The 10,854-nt window shown below is 41.9% G+C and overlaps 1 protein-coding gene across 1 annotated transcript; it reads right to left on the reverse strand.

Moving 5' to 3' along the window:
• Nucleotides 1-539: 539 nt before the first annotated feature.
• On the reverse strand, nt 540-2,077 carry LOC121772204 (eukaryotic translation initiation factor 5A-4-like). Its single transcript, XM_042169213.1, has 5 exons — nt 1,900-2,077; nt 1,338-1,460; nt 1,185-1,241; nt 1,022-1,096; nt 540-930 (listed from the first exon to the last, which is right to left on the reverse strand). The coding sequence occupies exons 1-5, from the start codon at nt 2,020-2,022 to the stop codon at nt 829-831; spliced, it is 480 nt and encodes a 159-aa protein (XP_042025147.1). The 5' UTR covers nt 2,023-2,077; the 3' UTR covers nt 540-828.
• Between the last annotated feature and the right edge of the window lie 8,777 nt (nt 2,078-10,854).

Below are 10,854 nucleotides of genomic sequence, written 5' to 3' on the forward strand. Positions count from 1 at the left end.
GCATGCCTTGGGGTTCGCGGTGGTGGAGGAACTGGATCGGAAAAAAGAGGGATTCTAGTTGTAAGATATCTAATGAAACCGTCGCTGGAATTGAGATCTTATTCAAAGAGAAAGATATCAAATATTTGGAGTTTCTTTTTGTATATTATATGGATGATCCGATCCGCAAGGACCGTGATTGGGAATTATTTGATAGCGAAATAGAATCAACTAATTCCCACTCTATTGAGTGCAGCATGATTGGGAATGAGATGCTTTGCCCACTCGTCAGCCCAAACCTTCCTCTTACCCTCAATGGGTGTTCGAGGTGACATGACGCTCAATAATGATCGCAATAGATTCATCAATGAATAAACTCACGTACGAACCCAACTCTCATACAGAATCCTTTCATAACATATGGGCTTCCAGATTTTAATTTGCAAGTGTTGAACATAACAAAAACATCCTATTTCCTCAACGTGAAAAAACATTTATATAATCGCTCAATAAAATCACCTCTGCCCCGCACTTTTGCATCTATGAGCTATGGATAGATATAACACAAACTCATCAATAACATATAATTCCCACTAATAATCAAAATACCAACAATATATCATCACCAATCTTATTTAGCAAGCAATTTTGAAATCATACGACGTAAAAACTCGTCAAGATTCAGCACATACATATAAACACATGGCTACGCAGGAAGACTCGAGTTTTCAACATACCACAACAAGGTGGTCTCTTCATCGTCAAGGACACAAACCATCAATAATCCAGTCTAAAGCATCCAGAATAACAAGATGGTAAATGGTCCTCCCATATCATATCAACCCCAAACTACTTGGGACCAATGTCCTTGAGAGCATTAATCTGCTCCTCCCCCATGGCAGACATAACACTCACAACAAGGTCCTTCCCTTCGGCAAATCCATCCTTGATCTGCGATTAAGACATTGTTCACCAAGACATGAGACCGTAAATTCCTACTTGAAATGGAAAGAAAGAAACATTGTGGGAAAAGCTGTTTCACCTGAGTAAGGAGAGTCTCATCAGTTGGAAGCCTGAGATCATCTTTGGTGTTGCCACTATCAGTCAGCAAGCTCACCTATGGAATTATTTATTTCGCCTGTGTTAGTCTACTAATCTATGTAAAGCTATTCAAACTTAGGAATCAATTTACACTTAAAACGTACAAATCCATCTTCAGAGATGTCGATAAGCTGGTAGTCAGTGCGGTTAACATGTGGAACCTGGAGAGAAAAAACAATTACCAATATATGGTTTTAACTTTTCATAATATAAAAAAGACATGGATGTAGTTCACAACAAGAATAGAATATGTATACATCACAGTTGTGGGAAGAAGGAACGATATCCTCGAGCTTCTTCGAAGTGAAGATGTCAATTGCAACAAAGTGACATTTTGCGTGGCCGTGCTTTCCAGTTTTGGAAGTTGAAACCTCAACAACCTGTGATCAGATCAGCAATTGAAATTTCAAATAAAAGCATTCATGCTTTTTCTAATCATAATGAATCTCACAAAAATTGTTGCTTTTATCAGCTCAAATATTTTGCAATATTTGTCAAAACATAATGAATCTCACAAAAAATGTTGCTTTTATCAGCTCAAGTATTTTGCAGAGACATATTCAATAAAACACGAATTGATGAAGCAAATTGATCGAAATTGCGGATCTATTTCAATCACGATAAACGCAGACTGAAATACTAACTAAATTAAGAAAAAAATCCATAAACCGCAGCAAAAACCTAAATTAATGAAGCGCATACTGATGAAAAAACAAATAGACAAATAAACAAAATAGATCATATTTATTAGATCTTAAGAAATTGAAAGCGAGATCAAATTCGAATTGAGAGGAAAGGAAATGAATGAAAAGGAGAAACCTTGCAGGGGCGGCCTTTGATAACAATGTAACCGTTCTTACGGATAGTGCCGGCCTGCTGGGGGTAAGTCTTGGAGGCGCCGGCGTCGGCCTTTGACTCGAACTGGTGCTCCTCGTCAGACATCGTCGATATGGCCGGAAAGGGGAAAGGGATTGACTGGAATTGTGAGCGAGGCTAGAGCAATTTTTGGATATATAGGGTTTGGGGGGAATTTAGGGTTTTCACGTATCTCAGATTGATTTTGAGCCCTTGATTTCTTGGCGTCAAAACGACGCAGTGTAAGACCGGCTAAATAACTATTATTGGAGTATTTTTTAATACTTATTTTCATATATGTAATTAGATAAAATAAGAAAAAAAAAGTCATTATATATAGGACAGTAAAACAAAATGTATACATAATACTTAATTTATTAAATTTTTTTGAATAAAATTAAATAAGTTTGAAACTAAACTAAAAGATACTCTATAAATTAAAACACTTTGGATCTCTATTACAAATAGACGCACTTTGTTAAGACAGTTTTAATTATATCAAATCAGTATATTTCATCTCCCTCGCCTTAAGTGACATATTTTTCATTTTGAGTTGTCACGATCTAAATGACTTATTTTTTAATATATAAACATTATTCTCTCTACTTTTTTCTTCTCTTTTATTTTATTCTCCTCACTCAACTCACAAAACAACACAATATAAAATCTCGATCGAATTAGAAATGCTCCACTCAAAGTGAGACGGAGAAAGTATAAATCTATCAAAGAAAATAAATTACTACTTCTATATATTATAATTAGCGAAAAAATTCTCACATTTTCAAATATGAGCAACACATTAATCACTTTTAAATTGCAATTGACTGGAATTAATTTAAATAATAAATCATTCATTATTCTTAAACTTATTTGGACAGCCAATCACTTTGTATTGGATGGATGGAAGGACTTGGAAAGAGGTCGAAAACACGAATAGAATGCGGATCAAGTTATATGGAATGATAATGTCGTTGCCATTTAATCAATGCAATCTAGGTCTCGCCCTTTCCGCCTTGCCAAAGTAATTAATAACTTCCAATTTTGCACAACTTTAACAGTAAAGCGCCAAGTTCGGGGTCGATCCCACAGAGAAGTTGGTGTGTCGAGTGTGTGAGTAGTGAACAGGGGGGTTGGCTGCTGCCACGCTTTAACTTGGGAGTTTTTAACTACTGGTTTTAATATAGACAGAATTAAACTAGCTAGCTTGATCAATGGAAATTTAACTACTGGATCAAGTGAATTGCAGGTAATAACAGAAAAGTAAATGCGTGGATTAAAAGCGAAAATAACTTTGATTAAACTAAAAGCTGAGTACAACGTGAAATTTAAACTAAGCTAACACTTTGGAATCTAAGAAAGCGGTAAAAACTGAGAAAAATCTCAGCGGGAAACTTAAGATAACGCTAACAGAAATGAGTATTCTGCAGCGCTCCCTTTTAGTCTCCCTTTAAACTTAGCTATCTAACTAAGCTAGAGAACTGAACAAAACTAAGCTAGAGAGCTGAACTAAACTAAGCTAGAGAGCTGAACTACGCTAAATAACTAAGCTAAGCTGAACTAGACGGAAAGTAAAGTCTCGGATGCCTTCTTGTGGTGGCACACCCTCTATTTATAAGCTCGATTCGACCGCCAGCTGGATAACGATCTTGACAGGGAATATTCACTCATTCTGAGAGTGAGCGACTCATTGATTGCTACGTGCTGTTCTTCTAGAATGACGACGCTTTTTGGTAACATATTCGTGACTCAGCTCCGTCCTTGCGTCTCATATTCCAGCACGTGTCCCCTTCTAGAACGTCGTCCTTGATAACAGAATGGTGTGCTGTATCCAGCTCATTTCCTCACGTGTTCTTCTTGTAGAAGCCAGCGGTCTCCACCTAACTGCTTGATCGTTCCCCCTTGATCAACTCCCCCGATTATTGGCCTTTTATCGCCTTTTGTACTTGCTTGATCAGTTCGGCCTTGCTGCCTTAGTTAAGTGGTATTTCTGCACATTTAACACTTGTTTTGCGCGATAAACCGATCAAGTAGCATGTATTTCACCCTTAAACGATGCATGAAATGAGCCTTATCAAACTGCTCACACTTAAAACATACTTGTCCTCAAGTATAAAGAAAAATAAAAGAAAAAGATACGGCAGATTTCAGGCATGGTTTACTTATTTCACTAGTAAATGAAAACGAAAAGAAAAACAAAACTTTAAGATAAAAACACGTATTCACATGTATGCATTAGACCGAATAATTTTCCAACAATCATACTCGTGGTCGAGGTCAATCCATTTGTCAGTAGCTTGTGTTCCTTCTCTTTCGCCTTTGCTTGATCAAGGTGTCAGCTTGTTAAGATTGCTCAATTTAAAAACCACTGTTGGATTCACTCAGTCACTCCTTTCTCACCACAGATGTTAGGACTGTTCACTCGGTGTTGCCACAAATTTAATACTTTGAATCGAACTACACAAGATAGTTCCTTAAGGTCTTTGTTTTGGGTTGTAACAGGGCTCAAGGGTAGTAACGTGTTAGGTTAGGGTCCTAGGGGTTCTAAGTTTAAATATAAAATTTTTTAAAGAAAAACCACATGAGTCGAAAGGCCAAAGATTTGACTAAACTCGCTGGATTAGAATTGGGATATTTATTTCTTGGTGCTCCTTCTTGGTCAGATTTCGACCTTTAGCCTTATAACCTTCGGCTTATTATTATTTTTACTTTTGATTTCTTGAGTCAGGTTACAACTATTTCCTGCCCTTCTTTTTTTTATATGATCAACCTGATTGTCTAACTTGATCAACCCGGCTACCCTTTATTCCGACCATTCTTATTGCTATCCCCCTTTTGTTTCCCTTGACAAACTTCATTTCTTTGACCATCTTTCCTCATGTGATATGAAACTTTGAATTTGGTTTTAAGGCTTCAAAGAAAGGGAAAGAGTGTATGGGCTCGAATTGGCTACTAGGGGGTGCCTTGACTAATGAGGCGGGTTTGTGGAACGAAAGAAGAACACGGCTCAAATGGTTAAGTCCTAATGCCTTTAGTCATTACTACTTGTGCAATTTTCATCTCAATATTAAAAGTCAGTCTCTCGTAAAAAAAAATTTCTTTTGTAAAAATAGTAGAAAGTGTTCTACTTTTGGCTTATAACTCACATATAGAGAGGCTTCACAGTTGGTTTAGAAATTGAGCATTTCCATCATACTTGCGTCATTCAAATTGATCAAGTTTTGCAATCAAGTTTTACATGTGAGCATACTGAATCCTTTTTCTAACTCTCCCAAAAAGTAATCAAGTCTTCCATTTATCCAATTTCATGCATATTGCCTATCTATTACTACCTGGAATTTGTTATTTTTGAGAAAAAATTTAGCATGTATGATTTTATTGTAACTAACCCGTCCCCCCTCCCCACTGCATATGAACTCGTCCTCGAGGGACTGGATGCAGTGGAAAGAAGGGTTAGACACAATCGATGGCATAACAACAATCAAGGGAACTTCTCACACTTAGACCAGACACTGGGCTAAGTGTGAGGCAGTGCCAGCAATCAAAACATGCTAATAACCACACAAAAAATAAAACAGATATAGGCAAAAACAGAGAACAACTTCCATAAACTTCTCACACTTAGTCCAAACACAGGACTAAGTGTGAGAACGGAGTCAAAAACACAATTTACACAAAGAAACAAGGTTAAGGGTGATACTACTGCCTTCTAGATTGTTGAATCAGGGGAATGTTGCGCTCCTTCCTTATCGCCTCCATTACACAGGCCTTCCTTATTGCTTCTAAGGCTTCATGTTTATCGAAGCTCCTCCTCCTTGGTATATTTTTTATTCTTTTTTTCCTTGGGGGGAGCATGCTGGCAGCGTTAGCAAGCCTCATACCTTGGTTGGTATGGTGGCCCGTACTAGGGGAATGAAGGATATTTTCTTTCCCATTCCTCTGCTCTCTTCCTCTGCTCTCACCTGGTTGCTCTCCACAGTCTTGCTTGCTGCCTTGAACCCTCAGCTTCAAGAAGTAGCTGGTTCATTGCCTGGTGGCGAGTCCTTCTCGGGATGGAGTCTTCCTCTATAGTCAATGAGAGGTTAAATTCTGCCACCTTTCGTCGTAGAAGGAGGTCACTGGGACGAGGCAGCCCTTCTGTTGGTGGTGGCGGAGCAAGGTCTTTAGACCGAGAAATTCTTAGGCGAGCTTTTAGGGCGGTGTAAATCTCCACGGGGTCAGTGCCGACGGGAAAACTTCTGAGCACAGAGTCCACACGCCCTATGTCAGTCGGGTCCATATATTGGCGTGGGCCGATGAATCTAGGGGCGATAATGGTGTTTTGGAATTGGTGGACTCGGTGGTGAAAAGGATCTCTGATTATTACTGTTGTGACCGGCTCCTGAAGAAAACGAGGAGGTATTGGAGGTCTCGAGTTGATTGCCCTGCATTTCTTTCTGATTATGTTTGCTGGTGACTTGAATTTGGAGAGAATTAGATGAGGATAGCACAAGGGTTCTGAAGGCGGTTGATAGAAAGTGAGATTCGGAAAACCCCTTTTATACTCAAACTCCCACTGTTGAGATCCCTGCCTATTGAGATCTTCTGCGACTTTTCACGTACTGGCGCGCCTTTTCAAAATGCCAGATGGCAAAGCTTCTCCGATACGCTTCCTTCCTCTGTCCAGGTCGTCTTTCATTTCAACAGTCGGCGCCGCCTGACACCTCTCTAATTACTGCGCACGTCTTATCATCACCTGCTCTTATCAACTCAATCACTGCACCACCAATTAAATTCAATTTGCACTGATTACGTGGAACATTAAATCCCGATGGCAGCTCACATAATTCTACTTGATCAGTTCCTTTCCTCCACTTCCGATTTTTTTATTAACTAAGAAAAACTTGACACACTTAAAAAAACTATTTACACTAACAAGGATTTGACCGGGTCTCCTTGGAATGTCACTTGATCAGATTAAGAGATTTAGAATTTGTCGCTTGATCAAGCAGACTATCCATGAATACCCGATCACTCCTTCTATCTGTTTACTGGCGTGAGCTAGGCATTGGTAGTGAAATGTCGTCCACTACAAACGCCTCCATTCTGTTCCTTCCGGGTAACTTGCTTTCCTCCAGACTGTTGGTCCTTCTTGCGAACTTTTCCCTTTTAGGCGCAAGTTGCTCCCAGCTTCTCTGTTTGCTTTGATCAATCCTCCTTTCCTGGCAGATCCGCTGTCCTTCAGACTTCGACTTGATCAGATGCATGTGTCTTTCAGGGAACTTGTCTGGAATGGCTTCCGTATTTTCTTTTTGCAGATGTTGGCGTAGGTGACTCGCCTCTATGTTTTCACATCTTCTCCTATCAACTGCTTCCCACTCAAACTCCTGTACAAGGAGTAACCATCTGATCAAATGCGGGTGATCTCCTCTTCGGCGATAGGTATTTGATGGTAGCATGGTTTGTATACACCATCACTTTGGAACCTCGTAGGTGCTGTCTGAACTTCTCAAATGCGAAGACTACTGATAGCATCTCTTTTTCGGTCACATCATAGTTCCTTTACGCCTGACCCAAGGTTTTTGATGCATAGAGGACAACATAACTTTCCCCTGGATTTTCTGACTTAATATTGCTCCCAAAGCACAGTTACTAGTCTCACATATTACCTCAAAGGAGTGATTCCAGTCAGGGCCGCGTATTATAGAATAACTCATCAATCGATCTTTCAGAAATGGGAACGCGGCCTTGCAGACATCAGAAAATTTAAACTTTACGTCATCCTGGGGAAACTTCATCAAGATCTGGGCTCTTCCGGCGAAATCCTTGATGAGTCCTCCACGGGCCCTAGGGTATTTTAACAAGGCTCTGATCTCCTCCTGGTTAATAGGGTACGGAAGTTTTGCCACATGAGTGTGCCTTGCCATGACTGTTCGAGGTTCCGACCAGTTTGAACTTCACTTCTTGGGCATTAGCTGGGGTTGGTGTTGGAAGAGTAGTTCTTCCTGTTTCTGCAATCGTGGTTTGACTGTTTTGTGATCTGTCTGGCTGTACAAGTCCTTGAAAGCCATCGGTGATGCTGATAAGGAAAGTAGTTACCTTGTAAACGAGGATTCCTTCTTCAGCATTCCTTTTAATGGAGCGGCTTGGTCAGGTGGTCTCTCGACCCTTCTTGGTTGAGTAATCTCTCTTGCCTCGATTGGTTGTGACGGCTGGCAAAATTCCATAATTGCCCTTCTAATGGCTTGATCATCCATTGCTCCAGTCACTGTCGTATCAAACCATTCTGCTGCCCCTCTCTTCAGTTGTTCATCTTCAGTGTAACCAGAGGATGGCTCTTCGAAGGATTCCTTTTTTGAATACTTCTGTTTCCGAGGGCTGATAGTGTTTACTATTTGTATGCTCTCTCTGCCCTGTGGCTTTTTTGCCGCTTCATTAATGCCGACCGTAAGTCGCTCTCCTTTAAACTCCAGATTAATTGTCCCATGGCGGACGTCAATGACTGTGTTGGCGGTGGATAGGAAAGGTCTCCCCAAAAGGATCCCAATAGATTCATCTGCTCCTGGTTCTGTCATTTTTATAACAAAGAAGTCTGCGGGATACATGAATCTGTTCACCTTGATGATTTCATCTTCCAGAACTCCCTCGGGGTAAATGCACGACCCGTCTGCTAGCTGTATTTCCGTATTGGTTTTGACGAGCTTAGCATTCTCCAGCCTCTTGTATATAGAATATGGCATAATATTGATGGAAGCCCCTAGGTCGCACATTGCGTGCTCCATTTAAACGTTTCTGATGGAAATTGGGAGCGTAAATACCCCTGGGTCAGTTCTCTTGGAGGGAAGATCACTAGGTTGGATCATACCGGTCACTTCCTCTGCTTCGACCTTCCTCCTCTTTTCAGCACCATGTTCACAGATGTTTGACTCTTCTTTCGCTATGACTTGATCAAGGGCTCTGGATTCAAGGCTTTTATTAAGACTTGTCCTGGATGCTGGAAAACTTGCAGTTGAGCTCTGATAAACTCCTTCTGATTTCAGAGAGACTGTGTTGACATTCTCTCGCCCTGCTGGAGGTTGCACTGTAGCCTAAATCTTTCCTTCATTACCTCTTTGCTCGCGTAGTGACATGGCGACCTGAGATAACTGCTTCGTAAGCATTTCTAATCCAGCTCTGTGTTCTCTCTGGGCTTCCTGCATTTCTCGTACAGCATCATGGGACTGGTGTGGAATCATATCCCCTGGACCTTCATTTTGCTGCCTGTTATTTCTCTGATTAAATCGGTCTCCTCCATGGCCTTGCTGGTAAAAACCGGAAGACCCATACTGCTCTGGTTGGTTCTGGGACAGATGATTTTTTTGGTTTTCTTGGAAGTACTGTTGGTTCCCTTGGGATTGCTGGTTTCCCCTGTGGTACTGCAGGACATAACTCACCATTTGATTACTTGGTTGCCTACCCTGGTTGCTATACTGAGGGGCTTGGTGTTGGTACCCCCATTCTCCTTCCTGATGTCGGCTTGACCAGTTAGGCCGTCCTCCACTTGACCAGTTAGGCTGTCCTCCACTTGACCAGTTCCTTTGAGGTCCACTTGACCAACCTGCCTGACCTCCTTGCATTCTATTCCCTCCAGTGTTTGGTCTATCCAAGATTCGAGCTGGCCAGTTGGACTGCCCGTCAGAGGGCTGTACCTGTTGTGGTTGGCTTTGATTCTGATCAGTCCATCTGAAGTTGGGGTGGTCCCTCCACGGAGCATCTCTCTGCTTCCCCTGGATCCAGTTTTCATTTGTGTTCCAGTGGCCTACGGCGTTTACTTGCTTTACCTCAGGGGGAAACTCGCAGTAATAGTAATGATGCTCTTCTGGCGGTGGCGGCTGCGGTACATACTGTGCCTCCTTCGGTGCAGGCGGTGGCGGCGGTCTCGTTTTTTCTACTGCTTCCAGCAGTTTCTTCTCCATCTGCTCAAATCGAGCCTCCAGCTTTTCATCATTGCGCGCCTCAGCTGCGTGCACTGCTCCTCTTCTGTACTGCCCTCGAGATGTTTCGTGCGACCGCTTAGCCTCAATCAGCCTCTCCAAAATATTCTTAGCTTGGCTAAAAAGGGTTTTTGAGAAATCCCCTTGTGCTGCGAGGTTGAGGTCGTTCTTGCTGTCCACCGTGAGTCCGCCATAGAAGATCGAGTAGATCTCATTCTCTCCCAGCTTGTGGTTAGGGCATGCTTGAAGCAGCCCTTGGAACCTATCCCAGTACTGGCCGAGGGGCTCGTCATACTCCTGTCTGGCTTCTGTAATTTCCCTTTTTAGGGCACTTGTTTTTTATGTTGGAAAGAAACGATCGAGGAATATCATACGTAATTCAGCCCACGTCCTGATGGATCCTTCCGGCAGCCTTGACAGCCAGACACCCGTATCGCCCTTCAAAACAAAGGGAATAGCCTTAAGCCTGTAATCTTCGGACGTGGATCCAGCTGGCACGGGCTGAATATCACAATATCTGTAGAATTCTTCCAGGAAAGCATACGGACATTCCTTCGAAAGGCCATAGAAATGGGACAAAACGGCTAGTACTCCTGATTTGATTGCGAGGGTCCGCATTGCAGGAGTAGCGGCGATGGCATGTGTGGGCTCTCTCTCATCATGAGCGTGTAGAGAGCCGATCCCCGAGTCGTCAGTGACAACGACCATCTCTGCTTCCGTTCGTTCTGGTGGTGGTGGTTGTGTTTTCTGCTCGGTGGTTGCTGCTGCTTCTAATGCGGCTCTGCGACGAGTGATGATAACGCCGGCTTCCTGGACTCTCCACTAAGTATTAGTTCTTCTGTATATCAAGGGATGATTCCAGTAATCGCCTTGGTGGTACCTTCTCATCAACAGCAGGAAAAATAAAAAAATGAGAAACAAAATTATATACACCTACGCACTACGCACAAACATAAAGTAACACCATGCT

This window comes from Salvia splendens, chromosome 16, assembly GCF_004379255.2.
Source record: "Salvia splendens isolate huo1 chromosome 16, SspV2, whole genome shotgun sequence".
Taxonomy (NCBI): Eukaryota; Viridiplantae; Streptophyta; class Magnoliopsida; order Lamiales; family Lamiaceae; genus Salvia; species Salvia splendens.

Bases quoted from the DNA above. Each gene is read 5' to 3' on its own strand.
- LOC121772204 (XM_042169213.1), bottom strand. From the start codon at position 2,022: ATGTCTGACGAGGAGCACCAGTTCGAGTCAAAGGCCGACGCCGGCGCC. The intron at 1,097-1,184 runs GTACGTTTTAAG...ATAATTCCATAG, and splicing joins ACATCTCTGAAGATGGATTT to GTGAGCTTGCTGACTGATAG. The intron at 931-1,021 runs GTGAAACAGCTT...TCTTAATCGCAG, and splicing joins ATGAGACTCTCCTTACTCAG to ATCAAGGATGGATTTGCCGA.